Source organism: Pelophylax lessonae, assembly GCF_965119305.1.
Source record: "Pelophylax lessonae genome assembly, chromosome: 3".
NCBI lineage: Eukaryota > Metazoa > Chordata > Amphibia > Anura > Ranidae > Pelophylax > Pelophylax lessonae.
In genome coordinates, this window is record NC_138770.1 from 180,311,557 (window position 1) to 180,333,283 (window position 21,727).

At 42.7% G+C, this 21,727-nt stretch overlaps 1 protein-coding gene across 1 annotated transcript in view; it reads right to left on the bottom strand.

Annotated features, from left to right (window-relative positions):
- LOC309548977 (apolipoprotein L6-like) overlaps nt 1-21,727 on the bottom strand; it is a 125,631-nt gene that overhangs the window by 40,502 nt on the left and 63,402 nt on the right. The window contains 5 exon segments of the mRNA XM_082248912.1: nt 6,140-6,196; nt 11,116-11,157; nt 11,938-11,994; nt 19,883-19,924; nt 20,345-20,386. Coding sequence (XP_082105038.1) covers nt 6,140-6,196; nt 11,116-11,157; nt 11,938-11,994; nt 19,883-19,924; nt 20,345-20,386 — 240 coding nt within the window.

The following is a 21,727-nucleotide window of genomic DNA, read 5'->3' on the forward strand; positions in this document are numbered from 1 at the left end:
TCTTCTTGTTCTATGGCGGAGGCAGAAATGTCCTCCTCACTATCTGAGGAGACGGTACCTGAGACACAAGCCCCAGAAGAGGGACCTGCAGCCGCAGCGACAGGTTCAGAATCTGTATCTGATATGTCAGATGAAATAGGGGTAGGCGGGGGTCGTTTCTTCGCCCCCTGTCCCTGACAGGCCACCTCCACCCGGGATACAAAAGACTCCAGGACCGCTGATAATGCATCTATAGTAAGTGGAGAGTTGGAGGGTCCCGCGGTCACCTCGAGGGGATCAGGTGGGGATACATGTGTCTCAGGGTCCATGGCAAAGCCAGGAACCTGTCAGCAAACAAATGACAAAATTTGAAAAAAAAAAAACTTTTTCTCTTTAAAGTAATCCCTCAGCGCAATAGCGCCCCTCAGTGACCACTTGCTTTGGAGCCCCCACAGAGAGAGAAGAGACACCCCCAAGGCTTACCACCTGATGCACAGAAGTTCCTACCGGACTGCTCTCAGCGCTGTCTTTACAGGACAGGAAGTCTTGTGGATTGATTTACCCGGGTGAAGGACGCGGCCCTGCCCCTTCCGGCACTCCCACTGCTGCTCCACGAGGCTGGGTGTATCCAAGATGGCCGCCGCCATAGCGGGGACATCTAGGCTACGCCAAAATGGCGGCCCCGCGTGGCCCACGAAAAAATGGCGCTCCTCGCGTTTGCAGCCTCTGCCGGTGTCAGTGTAACGCCCTCGGCCCCATACCTGACCGCCTTAGTCATGCTCTCATGCTGCAGCCGACCGATCTCTCGAAAGGATGGTGTTCCGGGCTGCAACCGACCGATCAACGGTAGGTGTCTGACAATCTGCATAACCGTCTTTAGTGGGAATGCCTGCGGCGCCATCCCCATCCCTGACAACCCTTATTTACGGATTTGAAAGGATGGTGTTCCGTGCGCTGCAATCGACCGATACACGGTAGGTGTCCGACAATCTGCCTGATTGTTTTACTGGCCATCCTCCATCCCTGACAAAACTTAGCGATTTAAACGGTAAGTGTCTGACAATCTGAATGACCGTTCTACTAGTAATGCCCGCGGCACCATACTCCAACCTTTTCAACCTCATGGATCCCTTCAGGATAGTAAGCCTCTAACCAAGCCTCCTGGAGTGTATATCATTACAGGACAGCCCTTACTTACCAACCCCTAATAGGAGGGGAAGATAGGAGGAGTATGTTATAGGATAGAGGGGAACCCGGGATTATGAGGGTCCGATTATCCCACGGAGGGGCCCGCGTCCACCCGACAGAGGGAGAACATGTTATTCACCATAGCGGAACAGGCGGACACCAACTCCTGACAGAACCCCTCTCCACCGTGGTGGGGGGGGCTGTCGGCCAACACAGACGCCGCAACTCAATTCGGATTGGTCGTAGGCGTCCTGGCGAGACGTCTAACTCGCAGGCCCAGTCCCCGTCCAATGGGACTATGTCGCGGCCGACCCAGCGCGGAGCTAGGGCCTGCACGCGTTCGCAAGCCGGCTGGGGTGACCACTGGACCTTAACATCCAGCCCGTCGCCCAGCTCCAGCATAATTGTTTGAATGTGTCGCGGCCGATCCAGCGCGGAGCTGGAGTCTGCACGCGCTTGTAGGCTGGCTGGGGTGACCACTGGACTTCAACATCCAGCCCGTCGCCCAGATCCGGCATAATTTCTTGAAGATCTCACAGGAACAACTGGAGAAAAAAGCTAACTAAAAAAGGATTTATCTAAAAAATCTTGGCAGGACCAAAGATCCCAGCAAGGAACTTAAGTCCTTACTCCTGACTAGACAGAAAAAAACTAACATCCTGTAGCAGAGAGAGAGAGGATATACCCTCTGGGACTGCCCCTAAGGTGTGGCCAGAACGTTTTCTTCTGCCTAGTGTCCTACTCCTGTAAAGGGCAGTATAACCCAATTGATATTAATCAAGAGGACTGCGTCTGTCAATGAGCGACAGAGAAACTCCTTTAACTTTTCCTGGTCCATGGATGCAATTTCTTATCTGGCAATCCACCTTACTCCAGACTTAAAATTTTTATTTTCCAAAAACTACACACCAATACTTCTAAAAATAAGAAGGTCCCTCAAGGCATGGAAATCATCTAGGTAGAATAACAGCGATTAAAATGATAATACTCCATAAATTATTATATCTTTTTAGGGCGATCCCCATCAGATTAAATAAAACTTAAATTTCGAGATTTCAGAGAGAAATTAACAAACTTGTCTTGGAAGATTTGCATCCCCATTTCTCTAAATTAGTATTATATACATCTCAACTGAAGGGTGGTGTGGGTCTTCCAGATTTCTGGTTATACTACCTGGCTTCACGCTTCACTCAAATAGCTCAATGGCACATCCCCGATTCGATGATTCCATGGGTCAATTTCTAAAGGGACTCTATTCTCCCTTATCAGATCTCAGGATTATTGTGGTCCAGGAATATTCCTATTAATACTATAGCTTCACGTAATCTCTTGGTTTCACAGGCACTGTCACTTTGGAGATCATTTGGGGCTAAATACAAAAAATAATTTCAAAAACCCCACCAAGTGCCACATACCTAGGTGATCCAAAGATTCTCCTTGGTCTTCATAATAAAGACATTTTCAAACCTTGGATCAATAAAGATTTGACTACTTTGCAAAAATGTATTATGAACACCTTTTCTACTTTTGAGACACTCCAGTCCAAACACAAATTACCAAATAACGAACACTGTAATTTCTTACAAATTAGGCATTTTTTCCAAAAACATTATCAAATTACTAACACGGACCTTCCAACTTTCTATGAGAAAATATGCCTAAATAACCCAAGAGGTAGGGGTAATATTTCTGTTAAAATATGATTAACACCTCTTCTAGTGAAAAACTTCCTTACATGCTAAATTAAGAGGAAGAATGTAATTTACATCTCTCATTAGATAAATGGAATGAAAGTATTTTAAACCTCAGAAAGTGCACTAGATCCCTCACAATATATGGAACTCCATACAAGTGTAGCAAGATTTCCAGGCCTATGGCCTGATGTGGGTCTGCCATTAGTACCGGAATCCTCTCCAGCCCATGTGTTACAACCAGGTGTGACAACTGAAGCAGCGACAACTCCGGCATCTTTGTTTGTGGTTATTATTGGAATTAGGGGATGGGAGAAGGGAATGAGCGGGATACTCCTTGAGGCTTAACTAATTACAATTGGGACTTTACTTCTGAAATGCCTGTTGGCGCTTCCTTGACGCCAACCGGCACCAGCCAATGCTCACTGACACTGAGAACACTCTGTAGAACAAAAGAAGTGCTGAATCCTCGACTTATAGTCCAGAAGATCCAAGACTGAGAACTGTAGAACTCCTGATACTGTTGTACAGTGAAAGTCACTAAATACTTTCCCCCGCCTGACACAGCTTGAGGTAGTATGTAGTAGAACTCTGTATAGCTGTCACTTTAACTGGCACGTTCTATACCATTCAGGGCCCAAACTGCAGGTGCCCCCTTTGTCCTTAAACTCTTCAGGGTCCACTGACTATGTACCCCCTTTATAGCTTCAGGGTCCTCAACCTAGGTACCCCCTTTACAGCTAGCTGACACTGGATCCCAGAACCTCTTCCGAAGTGGTCCCCTCTAACTTCAGGCAGACCTTCCAGGGGCAATCCTCAGTACTCACGACCTGTGTAGGCTTTCCTGGGACTGGACCCCTCTCTCTCAGCTCTCGGCACACCAGATCACCTCAGCTCAACTAGGCACGCTCTGGACACTCAGGTGACACCCTGAGTCATCCACCTTCTTCAGACAGGAAGAGAGACAGCCGCACTCTCCTTTCTGGGACTCTGCTCCTGCCAAAGACACCGTGCCACGCACTTCTCCCCAAACTTATATCCACTCCCAGAATCCTTTGCAGCCTAATCTGCCTTCTGGGGTAGTTACAAGCTGGGAGGTGTCCCCTGATTGGGTTTCCCACACTGCCCTATGAGAAGCCTCTCACAGGAGCCAGTGGGGATACTTCTCCCCTCAGCAGGCACATCTGGAAGTCCTGACACCCTAACTAAATAAATCACAGCCCTGCTGTTAGGCAGACAAGGCCCACTATACATTTTACCTAGCACCTACCTGTAGGGTGCTACACAAGCTTATCATGAGATGGTATTTAACACCGTCCAAATTACATGCCATTTTTCCCTCATCCTCACCTAATTGTTACAGAGGGTGCACAGGCCTAGGCTCTTTCACACATATTTTTTGGGAATGTGACAAAATTTCCTTTATTTGGCGGAAGATGGAAGGATTTGCCTCTAAGATATCAAACAGTCATATTACTCTCACCCTTCCTAACTGTCTTCTCTTCACTCCTATCACAAGTTTACCTATTCCTCAGATGAGACTCATTCACACAATATGTGTAGCTATACATTGACTGATTGCCGTAAACTGGAAATCCTCTTCATTCCCAACTACCCAATTGAAAGCAAGACTCTTTTCTATAATCCAAATGGAAAGAATCTTTCACACCATTTACAACTCAACCAAATTCTACAATGACAAATGGGATCCTTGGTTTGATCTATAATGATTCATGCTATATAATATTTTCCTACTTCATACATATCTCTCAAGATGTTCTCATATACCTGACTTGTGGAATCCTCTTCAATGTTTTCCTCCTTATCCAGTTGTTTTAAAATGTATTTAAGTATTTTTGTTTCTGAACTTAACATAATAGTTCGAATATACCACTTGTTGATTACATTGCTATTTATCGCTTTTTGTACCACAATTTTCTACCTTAATAAAAAAAGTTTGTATACAAAAAAAAAAACTGTAATTGTGTAACTTTTGGAAATGTCAGTAAAAATTTGGCTGTGTCAGTAAATTTTGGGTGTTGTGTCAGTAAATTTCAATCTGGTAGGTTGGCAACACTATCAGAGGCCCATCCCCTGTGAAAGGGGTTCCTCTTCCCTGCAGCCGCTGTCACATTTAACCACTTTACCACCGGAGGATTTTGCTGTCTTCCGTCCAGGCCACTTTTTGCGATTCGGTGCTGTGCGACTTCAACTGACAATTGCGCGGTCGTGCGACGCCGTACCCAAACGAAATTTACGTCCTTTTTTTCCCCACAAACAGAGCTTTCTTTTGGTGGTATTTGATCACCTGTGCGATTTTTACTTTTTGCGCTATAAACAAAAAAAGAGCGTTTATTTTGAAAAAATAACAATATTTTTAACATTTTTTTATATGAAATTCCCCCCAAAAAAGATGTAAAAACCAATTTTTTTAAAAATTTTTGGCCAATTTGTTTTCTGCTACCTATGATTGGTAAAAAAAATCGCAATAAGCGTATTTTGATTGGTTTGCGCAAAAGTTATTGCGTTTACTAACAAAGGGAAAGATTTCTGTCATTTTTGGTGTTTTTTTTTTTTAACGCGTAATGGCGGCGATCTGCGATTTTTTTTTGCGGGACTGCGACATTGCGGTGGACAGATCGGACTTGACTGACATTTTTGACACTTTTGGGGGTACCAGTGACATTACTGCAGTAATCAGTGCTATATATATGCACTGTTACTGTAAAAATGACACTGGCAGGGAAGGGGTTAATTTTATTGGAGAGGGAGGGGTTAATGTATGCCTGGTGCTTACTGACGTGTGGGGGGGGAGGTGACTGAGTGAGTCATGGACAGATCGGATGTCCAGCTATGCTGAACAGTCCGATCTGTCACTCTCTGTCACTATGGAGATCCGCCCGCTTGTGTTTACACAGGCGGGCGGATCTCCACACTAGATCCCCGGCGATCGGGGCAGAGCAGCGGCGATCGCCGCTGCTCCTCCCCTGGCCCGACTCCCGCTGTGAATGAAAACAGCGGGAGCGAGCCTCCGGAACCGCCGCCCAGAAGGGGGAGTATAGGGGGAGATAACGAGCCACTCTGCCGCAGTAATATTACTGTGGGCGGAGGTAAAGTGGTTAAACTCGGCATGGCTGTGCAAGCCATCCACAGCCATGCAATACCTACTAAATATGATGATCATCAAAAGTAAAGGTCAAAATATTTCTGTCTGTACACAGACTTAGAGCTTGTAAATATGCATTTTAACATATGTTTTTACAGTGTATTCATTAGATTACCGTTTTTAGCAACTGTTCAATATCTTCCTGTGTACCATCTGTTTGCATGTCCTCTCCCTGTAAGAACAAAGCAAGTTAAAAAAAAAAAAAAAAAAGTAAATAATGAAATATTAAAATACAATACTTCATATTTAGCTAAAAATATGCATCATACAGTATCTCACAAAAGTGAGTACACCCCTCACATATATAATATACAGTATCTCACAAAAGTGAGTACACCCCTCAAATATTTTATTATATCTTTTCATGTGACAACACTGAAGAAATTACACTTTGCTGCAATGTAAAGTAGTGAGTGTACAGTGGGTACGGAAAGTATTCAGACCCCCTTAAATTTTTCACTCTTTGTTATATTGCAGCCATTTGCTTAAATCATTTAAGTTCATTCTTCTTCCTCATGAATGTACACACAGCTCCCCATATTGATGGAAAAACACAGAATTGTTGACATTGTTGCAGATTTATTAAAAAAGAAAAACTGAAATATCACATGGTCCTAAGTATTCAGACCCTTTGCTGTGACACTCATATATTTAACTCAGGTGCTTTCCATTTCTTCTGATCATCCTTGAGATGGTTCTACGCCTTCATTTGAGTCCAGCTGTGTTTGATTATACTGATTGGACTTGATTAGGAAAGCCACACACCTGTCTATATAAGACCTTTCAGATCACAATGCATGTCAGAGCAAATGAGAATCATGAGGTCAAAGGAACTGCCTGAAGAGCTCAGAGACAGAATTGTGGCAAGGCACAGATCTGGCCAAGGTTACAAAAAGATTTCTGCTGCACTTAAGGTTCCTAAGAGCACAGTGGCCTCCATAATCCTCAAATGGAAGATGTTTGGGATGACCAGAACCCTTCCTAGAGCTGGCCGTCCGGCCAAACTGAGCTATCGGGGGAGAAGAGCCTTGGTGAGAGAGGTAAAGAAGAACCCAAAGATCACTGTGGCTGAGCTCCAGAGATGCAGTCAGGAGATGGGAGAAAGTTGTAGAAAGTCAACCATCACTGCAGCCCTCCACCAGTCGGGGCTTTATGGCAGAGTGGCCAGACGGAAGCCTCTCCTCAGTGTAAGACACATGAAAACCCGCATGGAGTTTGCTAAAAAACACCTGAAGGACTCCAAGATGGTGAGAAATGATATTCTCTGGTCTGATGAGACCAAAATAGAACTTTTTGGCCTTAATTCTAAGCGGTATGTGTGGAGAAAACCAGGCACTGCTCATCACCTGTCCAATACAGTCCCAACAGTGAAGCATGGTGGTGGCAGCATCATGCTGTGGGGGTGTTTTTCAGCTGCAGGGACAGGACAACTGGTTGCAATCGAGGGAAAGATGAATGCGGCCAAGTACAGGGATATCCTGGACAAAAACCTTCTCCAGAGTGCTCTGCCGAAGGTTTACCTTCCAACAAAATGACCCTAAGCACACAGCTAAAATAACGAAGGAGTGGCTTCACAACAACTCCGTGACTGTTCTTGAATGGCCCAGCCAGAGCCCTGACTTAAACCCAATTGAGCATCTCTGGAGAGACCTAAAAATGGCTGTCCACCAACATTTACCATCCAACCTGACAGAACTGGAGAGGATCTGCAAGGAGGAATGGCAGAGGATCCCCAAATCCAGGTGTGAAAGACTTGTTGCATCTTTCCCAAAAAGACTCCTGGCTGTATTAGATCAAAAGGGGGCTTCTACTAAATACTGAGCAAAGGGTCTGAATACTTAGGACCATGTGATATTTCAGTTTTTCTTTTTTAATAAATCTGCAACAATGTCAACAATTCTGTGTTTTTCTGTCAGTATGGGGTGCTATGTGTACATTCATGAGGAAGAAGAATGAACCTACCGTATATACTCAAGTATAAGCCGACCCGAGTATAAGCCGAGACCCCTACTTTTAGCACAAAAAGATGGGAAAAATCATTGACTCGAGTATAAGCCTAGGGTGAGAATGCAGGGCGGCGGGCATGGTACAGGAGAATGCAGGGTGACTGGTATGGTGCAGGAGAATGCAGGGTAATGGCATGGTGCAGGAGAATGCAGGGTACTGGCATGGTGCAGGAGAATGCAGGGTACTGGCATGGTACAGGAGAATGCAGGGTACTGGCATGGTACAGGAGAATGCAGGGTACTGGCATGGTACAGGAGAATGCAGGGTACTGGCATGGTGCAGGAGAATGCAGGGTACTGGCATGGTACAGGAGAATGCAGGGTACTGGCATGGTACAGGAGAATGCATGGTACTGGCATGGTGCAGGAGAATGCAGGGTACTGGCATGGTGCAGGAGAATGCAGGGTACTGGCATGGTGCAGGAGAATGCAGGGTACTGGCATGGTGCAGGAGAATGCAGGGTACTGGCATGGTACAGGAGAATGCAGGGTACTGGCATGGTACAAGAGGATCCGGGGTTGTGGGCATACTACAGGAGATGCAGTGCTGTGGGCATGGTAAAGGTGGACCATGCCCGCAGCACTGCATTCCTTGTAGTGTGCCCGCAGCCCTGCATAATGGCAGGTAGTGAAGCTGTTTCACTTACTTGTTCCAGAGGCGCCTTCATTTTAAAAATGGCGCCGCCCGGCGCCGACACGTCATTGCGCACGCGTCGCCGCCGCTCGTATAATTTTGGCTATTCCCGGCCTCCCTCGAGTGGGGGCGGCGCGTGCGCGGTGACATGTATGCGACGGGCGGCGCCATTTTTAAAGCTTAAGCCCGTCGGAGCAGACTTTTTTTTCCTTGACTCGAGTATAAGCCGAGGGGGACGTTTTCAGCACAAAAAAATGTGCTGAAAAACTCGGCTTATATTCGAGTATATACGGTAAATGATTTTAGCAAATAGCTGCAATATAACAAAGAGTGAAAAATTTAAGGGGGTCTGAATACTTTCTGTACCCACTGTATAGCTTGTATAACGGTGTAAATTTGCTGTCCCCTCAAAATAACTCAACACACAGCCATTAATGTCTAAACCACTGGTTGCGATTGCAATGCAATTTACTGTGCGACAATCGCGGCAAGATCGTGCTGCAATTGGGGTGCCATTAGGAAGTAATGGCATTGCAAACACATCCTGCATTTTGCAGCGATTTGAAATCACAGGCGGAATCGTGGGGATCTCGCAGGCGATCAGGTGTAAATGGAGCCTAAAGGGGAGTTTCAGTCTGTAAAAAAAAAAAAAAAAATTAAAAGTCAGAAGCTACTGACTTTCAATAAATGGCCACTTACCTGTCCAAGGATCCATTGCTGTCCTCACCCAGACTAGTTCTTCATTAACCTCCAGGTTCCTGGTGCCGATATCTTAACTAGGCAGATGGCTGTGTGGCTTTTGGCTTCACAGCAGGCTGCCTACTGTGTATGTGCGAGACGCACTGCGTTTTGTGAATGGTCCCGCAGTCTTCTGGGACCTGTGACATGTCCCAGAAGACTGCAGGGAGGGAGGAGAGAAGGAGGAGTTTACCTGTACCTGTCTAAACAAGGTACTCGCAATTCGCGAGGTTGTGGGCTTAATCAGCCACCCGTTCTCTGATGTCGCTGAGTGGATGGGGAGTATTAGTACCACCTGATTAGTGCCGCCTATCACTGCCACCTGTCCATGCCCATCAGTCACCTGTCTGTGCCCATCAGTGCCACCTGTCAGTGGCCATCAGGTCCACCTGTCAGTGCCAGTGCAGTTCTGGGCGCTGGGCAGCTGATTTAAAAAAACTGCCTCCTAACGTGTTTTAGCTGGCTCCTAGATTTTTATGAGGGATGCCCCCGTGGCTTTTTTTTTTTTTTTACCTGTGTCCAATCAGCCAGTTTTCATTTGAGAGATAATGTTAAAAAAATCCTTGTCTGTACACAGTCTAAGGTTGGCCATACATGTTACATGTAGATTTACTTCTTTAGATTTACCAAAAACCATATAAAATGAGGTCTAAACTAAAAAACCTTCAATTGTTCCTAACTAGGCAAGCCCTATGGCGGTTCGCGGGAGCGATCCTGGGGGTGCGCCAGACCCCTATTTGCCATAGGGGAAGCTGATGCACGGGGCCAGTGGCCGCAATTGCCCCCGGGCACCCGCGATCGCTACCTGTGGAGAGAGAACGGCGGTCTGCTAATGTAAACACAGCAGACCATTGTTCTCTCAGTTATCAACACAGAGCTCCTGTGTTTCTCCTATTTAGAAACAGAGGTCCCTGTGTTGATTCCACAAGCCCACCCCCCCCCACAGTTAGAAAACACCCCCTAGACTCACATTTAACCCTTTGATCACCCTGGTGTTAACCCCTTCCCTGCCAGTGTCATTACTATATTAACAGTGCATATTTTTTTGTGCCGATTACTGTAGTAATGTCACTAGTCACCCCCAAAAGTGTCAAAAACGTCAGTTAGGTGTCCGATCTGTCTGCCGCAATGTCGCAGTCCTGCTAAAAAATCGAAGATTGCCACCATTACTAGTAAAAAATAAAGAAAAATTACATAAATCTTTCCCCTAGTTTGTAGACACGATAACTTTTGCGCAAACCAATCAATATACGCGTATTAGGATTTTTTTTACCAGAAATATGTGGCAGAATACAAATTGGCCTAACATTATGAAAAAAATTTAATTTTATTTTTTTTTTTATATATCATTTAGCAGAATTTTTTATTTTTTTTTTTTCAAAATTGTTGCTATTTTTTTGTTTATAGAGCAAAAAATTAAAACCGCACAGGTGATCAAATACCACCAAAAGAAAGCTGTATTTGTGGGAAAAAAGGACATTCCTTTTATTAGGGTATGACATCACACGACCGCGCATTTGTCAGTTAAAGTAACTCAGTGCTGTATCGCAAAAAATGGCCTGGTCATTAAGGGGGGAAATCTTCCAGTCCAGAAGTGGTGAAGGTAAATCTAAAGGAAAATTGTACAAGAATATTGAACATGTATGGCCAGCCTTAGTGTTGTTAACATGCATTGTAACATATGTGATTTTTACAGCCTATCATTTAGATTACCATATCCATCAACTGTTCCATATTTGCCTGTAAGTCGTCTGTCTGTAAGAACAAAGGTGAAAGGCCACAGTAAGTATGCACAATTCACATGCAATACCTGATATTTGGCTTGCTAAAAAATAAGCATTTTAATTAAATTGTTTTAACCCTAAACAAAGAAAGAAAATATAGTCAATGCTGCACATTCTCTTTGAAAAATACGCTTTCATGATGACCCCTAAGCTCTCTTTCATTCCAGTCTGTGATCACTAAATACAGAAATATTAGTTGTTGCATAAACAAGTATTTAGCAGAATTCTGCAGTCAATTAGATGCTCTTTGAAACAGTTAGACTGAGCTCTGTAGTAAATGATCTCTATTGGGGTTTGCCTGCCAAATATGGTAATCTTCTAAACTTAAGGTTAAAACAATTCCTTTCTGAACAGAGCCTTAGCATTTGTTAATATGCACTTTAATGTGTGTTGTATGGTTTTTACACTGTATTTTTTTTTCTTGCAAAAGTTTTTTATTTAGAAAAAGGAACACTATACAGACAAGATCAGGTAACAAAATAATGACAAAGTGCATAGTAATAAGTGACCAGCTCCCTCTTGTGGAGAGTCAAAGTAAGACACACATTATGGACAATGCAGAAAAATATGTGCACCTCATAAACAAATGAAACTAAAGACCCTGGGACCCAGAATAGTGTCCGAGAGCCCCATAACTGCAAGTAAGAGCAGATCGGCTACTGTGAATGTCAAAGCTACAATGTCAGCCTGGAACAGGGAAGGGACGAAACCCTAGCACGACCAGTAATGTATTGTACACTGTATTTTTTACCTTAATCACCATCTGTCCCATATCTGCCTGTAAGTCATCTGCCTGTAAGTCATCAGCCTGTAAGAACAAAACAGGCGAAAAGCTAAAGTAAATATGCAACATTCACATGCAATACCTCATTTTTTTTTAGCTAGCTAAAAAATTAGCCTTTTAATTTTATTTTTTTTTTAACCCTAAACAATTAAAGAAAATGTAGTCAATGTTGTACATTCTCTTTGAAAAGGAAACTTTCATGATCCCCCTAAGGTCCCTTTCATTCCAGTCTGTGATCACTAAACACAGAAATGTTAGCCGTTGCTTTAACAAGTATTTAGCAGAATTCTGTGATCAATTACAGTGGGGTAAAATAATTATTTTATCCCATGCAGATTTTGTAAATTTGCCCACTTACAAAGAAATGAAGGGTCTATACATTTTATTGTAGGTGTATTCTTAATGACAGAGCCAGAATATCAATTGAAAATCCAGAAAAAAACAAATGACAGAAATGGTATAAATTAAGTTGCCATTCAGTGAGTAATATAAGTATTTGATCCCCAAGCAAAACATGACTTAGTACTTGGTGGAGAAACCCTTGTTGGCACGCACAGAGGTAAGACGTTTCTTGTAGTTGGTTACCAGGTTTGCACACATCTCAGGAGGGATTTTGGTCCACTCTTCTTTACAGATCTTCTCTAAATCCCTAAATCCTTAAAATCCTCTAAATCCAGCAGTTTATTTTGAGGGGACAGCAAATTTACACGGTTATACAAGCTGTACACTCACTACTTTACATTGTAGCAAAGTGTCATTTCTTCAGTGTTGTCTCATGAAAAGATATAATAAAATATTTACAGAAATTTGAGGGGTGTACTCACTTTTGTGAGATACTGTATATGTGTATATATATATATATATATATATATATATATATATATATGTGTATATATATATATACAGTGGGTACGGAAAGTATTCAGACCCCCTTAAATTTTTCACTCTTTGTTATATTGCAGCCATTTGCTAAAATCATTTAAGTTCATTCTTCTTCCTCATGAATGTACACATAGCACCCCATACTTACAGAAAAACACAGAATTGTTGACATTGTTGCAGATTTATTAAAAAAGAAAAACTGAAATATCACATGGTCCTAAGTATTCAGACCCTTTGCTCAGTATTTAGTAGAAGCCCCCTTTTGATCTAATACAGCCAGGAGTCTTTTTGGGAAAGATGCAACAAGTCTTTCACACCTGGATTTGGGGATCCTCTGCCATTCCTCCTTGCAGATCCTCTCCAGTTCTGTCAGGTTGGATGGTAAACGTTGGTGGACAGCCATTTTTAGGTCTCTCCAGAGATGCTCAATTGGGTTTAAGTCAGGGCTCTGGCTGGGCCATTCAAGAACAGTCACGGAGTTGTTGTGAAGCCACTCCTTCGTTATTTTAGCAGTGTGCTTAGGGTCATTGTCTTGTTGGAAGGTAAACCTTCGGCCCAGTCTGAGGTCCAGAGCACTCTGGAGAAGGTTTTTGTCCAGGATATCCCTGTACTTGGCCGCATTCATCTTTCCCTCGATTGCAACCAGTTGTCCTGTCCCTGCAGCTGAAAAAACCCCCACAGCATGATGCTGCCACCACCATGCTTCACTGTTGGGACTGTATTGGACAGGTGATGAGCAGTGCCTGGTTTTCTTCACACATACCGCTTAGAATTAAGGCCAAAAAGTTCTATTTTGGTCTCATCAGACCAGAGAATCTTATTTCTCACCATCTTGGAGTCCTTCAGGTGTTTTTTATCAAACTCCATGCGGGCTTTCATGTGTCTTACACTGAGGAGAGGCTTCCGTCGGGCCACTCTGCCATAAAGCCCGACTGGTGGAGGGCTGCAGTGATGGTTGACTTTCTACAACTTTCTCCCATCTCCTGACTGCATCTCTGGAGCTCAGCCACAGTGATCTTTGGGTTCTTCTTTACCTCTCTCACCAAGGCTCTTCTCCCCCGTGTAACGCTCCTGCGTTTTATGTATGATGTGGATTTTCAGCTGCAGAAATATTCCACTTCAGTAGTCATGTAGAGAAACGCTGAGACACCAATCCCAACTCCCAATGACTCATCATGTGTGGATGATCTCAATTCAGCAAGTAAATACACACACTCAATAAGATGTTTCCTAGAGTGACTTATGTATATAGTAACACAGTGATGATAGGCTGAAGAGACAGGTTGGGTAGAGATGGTAGATGACAGACACTTGAAAGGAAATGTTCTTGAAAGTAAGATAGTAGCAGATGGGATGCAGATAGGTTTAGCAATCATGTATGGTAGCAGATGACAGAGTAGCAGGTGGACATACAAGAGAGATCAACCCAGTGCAAGAACAGGTGGTAGTAGGCTCAAGAGCTAGCAATCTTAGATAATGCAGATGTAGTAATAGTCCTTTGTATGCAGAGCTAGATAGTGTAAGCTTTAGTATGAAGGTTATAGAGGTTTCCCCTGTGGGGTACTTATCACTAATAGCAATGTAGCAGAGGAGAGGTTCGGCAAGAGCGGATGATCCGGTAGCGGGATACAGGGATCAGCGCAGCGTGGTTCCGACAGCAAGGTATGCTTGCAAGCATGAGAGCTTCAAGACAGGTTAGCATCAAGGCACAAAGCAGTTTGAACGAACACATGTGAGTGAGAGCCGGCGATCTAAATAGCCATCCAGTCCGGCGCTCAGTGATGACAGCATCAGTCTTAAAGGTGTATGCGCACCTTACCAAAAGAGAATGGTGGGGCGCATACACTTATGAAAGAGTAATTAGGGTACCCAAAGGTACCAGAACATTACACCCCGATAGCTCAGTTTGGCCGGACGGACAGCTCTAGGAAGGGTTCTGGTCGTCCCAAACGTCTTCCATTTGAGGATTATGGAGGCCACTGTGCTCTTAGGAACCTTAAGTGCAGCAGAAATCTTTTTGTAACCTTGGCCAGATCTGTGCCTTGCCACAATTCTGTCTCTGAGCTCTTCAGGCAGTTCCTTTGACCTCATGATTCTCATTTGCTCTGACATGCATTGTGATCTGGAAGGTCTTATATAGACAGGTGTGTGGCTTTCCTAATCAAGTCCAATTAGTATAATCAAACACAGCTGGACTGAAATGAAGGTGTAGAACCATCTCAAGGATGATCAGAAGAAATGGAAAGCACCTGAGTTAAACAGCAAAGGGTCTGAATACTTAGGACCATGTGATATTTCAGTTTTTCTTTTTTAATAAATCTGCAACAATGTCAACAATTCTGTGTTTTTCTGTCAGTATGGGGTGCTATGTGTACATTCATGAGGAAGAAGAATGAACTTAAATGATTTTAGCAAATGGCTGCAATATAACAAAGAGTGAAAAATTTAAGGGGGTCTGAATACTTTCCGTACCCACTGTACACTCACTACTTTACATTGCAGCAAAGTGTAATTTCTTCAGTGTTGTCACATGAAAAGATATATATAATTATTTATTTTATATATATATATATATATATATATATATATATATATATGTATACAGTGCCTTACGAAAGTTTTTGGCCCCCTTGAACTTTGTGACCTTTTGCCACATTTCAGGCTTCAAACATAAAGATATAAAGCTGTAATTTTTTGTGAAGAATCAACAACAAGTGGGACACAATCATGAAGTGGAATGACATTTATTGGATATTTCAAACGTTTTTTAACAAATAAAAAACTGGAAAATTGGGCGTGCAAAATTGTTCAGCCCCCTTAAGTTAATACTTTGTAGCGCCACCTTTTGCTGCGATTACAGCTGTAAGTCGCTTGGGGTATGTCTCTATCAGTTTTGCACATCGAGAGACTGAAATTTTTGCCCATTCCTCCTTGCAAAACAGCTCGAGCTCAGTGAGGTTGGATGGAGAGCGTTTGTGAACAGCAGCTTTCAGTTCTTTCCACAGATTCTCGATTGGATTCAGGTCTGGACTTTGACTTGGCCATTCTAACACCTGGATATGTTTATTTGTAAACCATTCCATTTTAGATTTTGCTTTATGTTTTGGATCATTGTCTTGTTGGAAGACAAATCTCCATCCCAGTCTCAGGTATTTTGCAGACTCCATCAGGTTTTCTTCCAGAATGGTCCTGTATTTGGCTCCATCCATCTTCCCATCAATTTTAACCATTTTCCCTGTCCCTGCTGAAGAAAAGGAGGCCCAAGCCATGATGCTGCCACCACCATGTTTGACAGTGGGGATGGTGTCTTCAGGGTGATGAGCTGTGTTGCTTTTACGCCAAACAGAACGTTTTGCATTGTTGCCAAAAAGTTTGATTTTGGTTTCATCTGACCAGAGCACCTTCTTCCACATGTTTGGAGTGTCTCCCAGTTGGCTTGTGGCAAACTTTAAACAACACTTTTTATGGATATCTTTAAGAAATGGCTTTCTTCTTGCCACTCTTCCATAAAGGCCAGATTTGTGCAGTATACGACTGATTGTTGTCCTATGGACAGAGTCTCCCACCTCAGCTGTAGATCTCTGCAGTTCATCCAGAGTGACCATGGGCCTCTTAGCTGCATCTCTGATCAGTCTTCTCCTTGTATGAGCTGAAAGATTAGAGGGACGGCCAGGTCTTCGTAGATTTGCAGTGGTCTGATACTCCTTCCATTTCAATATTATCGCTTGCACAGTGCTCCTTGGGATGTTTAAAGCTTAAAAAATCTTTTTGTATCCAAATCCAGCTTTAAACTTCTCCACAACAGTATCTCTGACCTGCCTGGTGTGTTCCTTGTTCTTCATGATGCTCTCTGCGCTTTAAACGGACCTCTGAGACTATCACAGTGCAGGTGCATTTATACAGAGACTTGATTACACACAGGTGGATTCTATTTATCATCATTAGTCATTTAGGTCAACATTGGATCATTCAGAGATCCTCACTGAACTTCTGGAGAGAGTTTGCTGCACTGAAAGTAAAGGGGCTGAATAATTTTGCACGCCCAATTTTTCAGTTTTTTATTTGTTAACAAAGTTTGAAATATCCAATACATTTTCGTTCCACTTCATGATTGTGTCCCACTTGTTGTTGATTCTTCACAAAAAATTACAGTTTTATATCTTTATGTTTGAAGCCTGAAATGTGGCAAAAGGTCGCAAAGTTCAAGGGGGCCGAATACTTTTGCAAGGCACTATATATATATATATATATATATATATATATATATATATATATATATATATATATATATATATATAATATACAGTATATATATATATATATATTTTTTTTTTTTTTTCTTCAATACATTCTCATTAAGCTGACTTTGAGTTCTTTATGCATTCTGTTTTTATTCCATGTTATTGCAACACAGCACAAACAAAAACACTGGATTTGCACCCCAATGTCATTCCAAAAGTATATATGAATAAATGTAAAGATTTCTAACAATCTCAAAAATGGGCCCATTCATACCTTTTCATTTTAAAAAGCAGGTATTTGCACATGCATTTTAGGCACATTTTCATATCTTTTATATTCATTATTGTGCGTTGAACATGCATTTTAGTGCATTTAAATACCAATTTAAGTAATAGTACTCCAAATATGAATCTAAAAGATATGTGAATGCACTTAAAATCCTTAAATCAGAACCTTACTCAGCACAAATAAAGACCCACACCAGAAAAGATCGGGCAGCACACCTGTAATGTTGAAGCATAAAGTAAGATAACATGGAAACCAACTGAGCATCAAATAGAAACAGAATACATAAAGAACTCAAAGTCAGCTTAATGAGAATGTATTGAAGAAAAAATAAATTATATATATATATATATATATATATATATATATATATATACACATATACACACACAGTATCTCACAAAAGTGTGTACACCCCTCACATTTTTGTAAATATTTTATTTTATATTTTCATGTGACAACACTGAAGAAATGACACTTTGCTACAATGTAAAGTAGTGAGTGTACAGCTTGTTTAACAGTGTAAATTTGCCGTCCCCTCAAAATAACTCAGCACGCAGCCATTATTGTCTAAACCGCTGGGAACAAAAGTGAGTACACCCCTAAGTGAAAATTTCCAAATTGGGCCCAAAGTGTCAATATTTTGTGCGGCCACCATTATTTTCCAGCACTGCCTTAACCCTCTTAGACATCGAGTTCACCAGAGCTTCACAGGTTGCCACTGGAGTCCTCTTCCACTCCTCCAGGATGGCATCTTGGAGCTGGTGGATGTTAGAGACCTTGCGCTCCTCCACCTTCCATTTGAGGATGCCCCACAGATGCTCAATATGGTTTAGGTCTGGAGACATGCTTGGCCAGTCCATCACCTTTACCCTCAGCTTCTTTAGCAAGGCAGTGGTCGTCTTGGAGGTGTGTTTGGAGTCGTTATCATGATGGAATGCTGCTCTGCAGCCCAGTCTCCAAAGGACGGGGAACATGCTCTGCTTTAATATGTCATGTTGGCATTCATGGTTCCCTCAATGAACTGTAGCTCCCCAGTGCCTGCAGCATTAATGCAGCCCCAGACCATGACACTCCCACCACCATGCTTGATTGTAGGCAAGACACACTTGTCTTTGTACTCCTCATCTGGTTGCCGCCACACACGCTTGACACCATCTGAATCAAATAAGTTTATGTTGGTCTCATCAGACCACAGGACATGGTTACAGTAATCCAAGTCATTAGTCTGCTTGTCTTCAGCAAACTGTTTTTTGGGCTTTCTTGTGCATCATCTTTAGAAGAGGCTTCCTTCTGGGACGACAGACATGCAGACCAATTTGATGCAGTGTGTGGCGTATGGTCTGAGCACTGACAGGCTGACCCCTTACCCTTCAACCTCTGCAGCAATGCTGGCAGCACTCATATGTCTATTTCCCAAAGACAACCTCTGGATATGACGCAGAGCCTGTACACTCAAATTTATATATCGACCATGGCGAGGCCTGTTCTGAGTAGAACCTGTCCTTTTAAACCACTGTATGGTCTTGGCCATCATGCTGCAGCTCAGTTTCAGGATCTTGCCAATCTTCTTATAGCCTAGGCTATCTTTATGTAAAGCAATCATTTTTTTTTCAGATCCTCAGAGAGTTATTTGCCATGAGGTGCTATGTTGAACTTCCAGGGACCAGTATGAGAGTGAGAGCGTTAGCACCAAATTTAACACACCTACTCCCCATTCACACCTGGGACCTTGTAACCCTAACGAGTCACATGACACCGGAGAGGAAAAATGGCTAATTGGGCCCAATTTAGACATGTTTACTTTGGGTTGTACTCACTTTTGTTGGCAGTGGTTTAGACATTAATGGCTGTGTGTTGAGTTATTTTGAGGGGACAGTAAATTTACACTGTTATACAAGCTGTACACTCATTACTATTGTAACAAAGTGTAATTTCTTCAGTGTTGTCAGATAGATATAATAAAATATTGCAAAATAATGAAATTGCACAGAGCAGCCGCAAACCTCCTGTTTTCCGTTCCCCTGTTGGCGCTCCTGGCCCCTCCCCTCTGCCTCCCATGCGGCTTCCCATGGGGGCACTCATGCGTGGTTGCTCCCAAACCTTGCTGCTGTGTCCATGGACACAGGCAGTGGGACTTGGCACCACCCACCACTCCCTTGTCATGGGTTTCAATTGATAGCACTGGGAGCCAATGATTCCTCAGCAAAGCCAGCGAGACCCGGAAGTGAGAGAAGCGCTGCAAATGTGCATGGCGCAGGATCAAACGAGGGCTCAGGTAAGTAAAAGGGGGGGTGAGAGGAGAGACCTAAACATTTTTGAGGGGGATGCTGACACCAAAACATTTTTACCATAATGCAAGGAATGCATTAAGGTAAAACATGTTTAGGCTTTACAACCACTTTAAGGTTAAAAAAAAAAAACCCTCTCTGTAAACAGAGCCTTAGCATTTGTTAATATGCACTGTAATCTGTGTTATATGATTTTTACACTGTATTTTTACCGTATTCAGCAACTGTCCCATATCTGCCTGTAAGTCATCTGCCTGTAAGAACAAAACAGGTGAAAAGCTAAAAGTAATTATGCGACATTCACATGCAATACATAATATTTAGCTGGCAAAAAAATAAGCATTTTAATTTTATTTTTTTAACCCTAAACAAAGAAAATGTAGTCAATGTTGTTGTTGTACATTCTCTTTCAAAAGGAAGCTTTCATGATGCCCCCTAAGCTCCCTTTCATTCCAGTCTGTGGCCACTAAACACAGAAATATTAGCCATTGTTTTAACAAGTATTTAGCAGAATTCTGTGGTCAATTAGATGCTCTTAGAAACAGATAGACTGAGCTCTGTAGTAAATGTTCCCTAATAGGGTTTGCCTGCCAAATATGATAATCTTCAAGATTTAAGGTTTGTTAATATGAACTGTAATGTGTGTTATATGGTTTTTACACTGTATTTTTTACCGTAATAACCAATTGTCCCATATCTGCTTGTAAGTCTTCTGCCTGTAAGTCATCTGCCTGTAGAAACAAAACAGGTGAAAAGCTAAATTTGCACACAATACTTCAAATTTAGCTGGTTAAAAAAGCATTTGGGAGGAGCTGGAAGGGGCTTTGCATGACCCAGCTGTCTTGGACCACATTGGAACCAATGACAGAATATATGGAAGGTGGAGGCTCCTTAAGAACAAATTTAATGAACTAGGCTGCAAGTTGAAGGGAAGGACCTCCAAGGTGATATTCTCTGAAATATTGCCTGTGCCATGCGCAACACAGGAAAGACAGGGGGAGATTAGAGAGCTGAATGCATGGCTAAAGACTTGGTGTTAGAAGGAGGGATTTGGATTTTTAGAGCACTGGGCTCACTTTTCATTGGGGTGCAACCTATATGCTAAAGATGGTTTGCACATAAATGGAAGGGTGTTTTTTGTGCTAGGGGAGAGGTTTATGGGAAGGCTGGAGGAGTTTTTAAACTAGGATTGAGGGGGGGGGGTGAATTAGAATATTATGGGTCAGACAGGTCAGACAGGGGTCAGCCCCTATTGGTGGGTGGAACGGAGAAAGATGGGGGGAGAGTTATGGCAGAGGATAAGAAGGTTCCCATGTTACAAACAACCATTGGAAATGGTACCATTTGTACCAAAATTACAAGTATGCAAAATAAGTGTGCAAAATGTGACAATGAATTAAAGTGTTTGTTCACCAATGCCAGAAGTCTGCCAAGCAAAATAGATGAGTTGGAAGCTCTGGTTTAATTGGTATTGCTGAATCTTGGCTTCATTCTTCACATGACTGGGCTATTAATATTCCTGGCTATGCTCTCTTTCAGAAAGACAGGGTAAAACGGAGGGGTGGTGGTGTCTGTCTCTATGCGAGAAGTGATCTCAAAGTGAGTGTGAAAGAGGACCTAGTTGATGGAGAGTGTGCTGAGTCTGAAGCAGTATGGGTTGAACTGTACATGGGTGTGCGTAAGACAAAGATTTTCATTGGAGTTTGTTATAGACCTCCCAGTATTAATGAGGAGGTGGAGACTCAGCTCCTGGGACAGATAGAAAGGGCTGCAAGGGCTGGGACAGTGTTAATAATGGGGGATTTTAACTACCCAGACATTGACTGGAGTAATGGCACTGCTGGAACAGTTAAAGGGCAAACATTTATAAACCTCTTACAAGACAATTTTATGGTGCAGTTTATTGAGGCCCCCACTAGAAATGATGCTCTGTTGGACCTGGTAATGTCAAACCATGCAGAGCTTATTAATAATGTTCATATAAAAGAACATCTGGGCAGCAGTGACCATAAAATGATTTCATTTAATGTTAGCTGTAAGCAAAAACACATACAGGA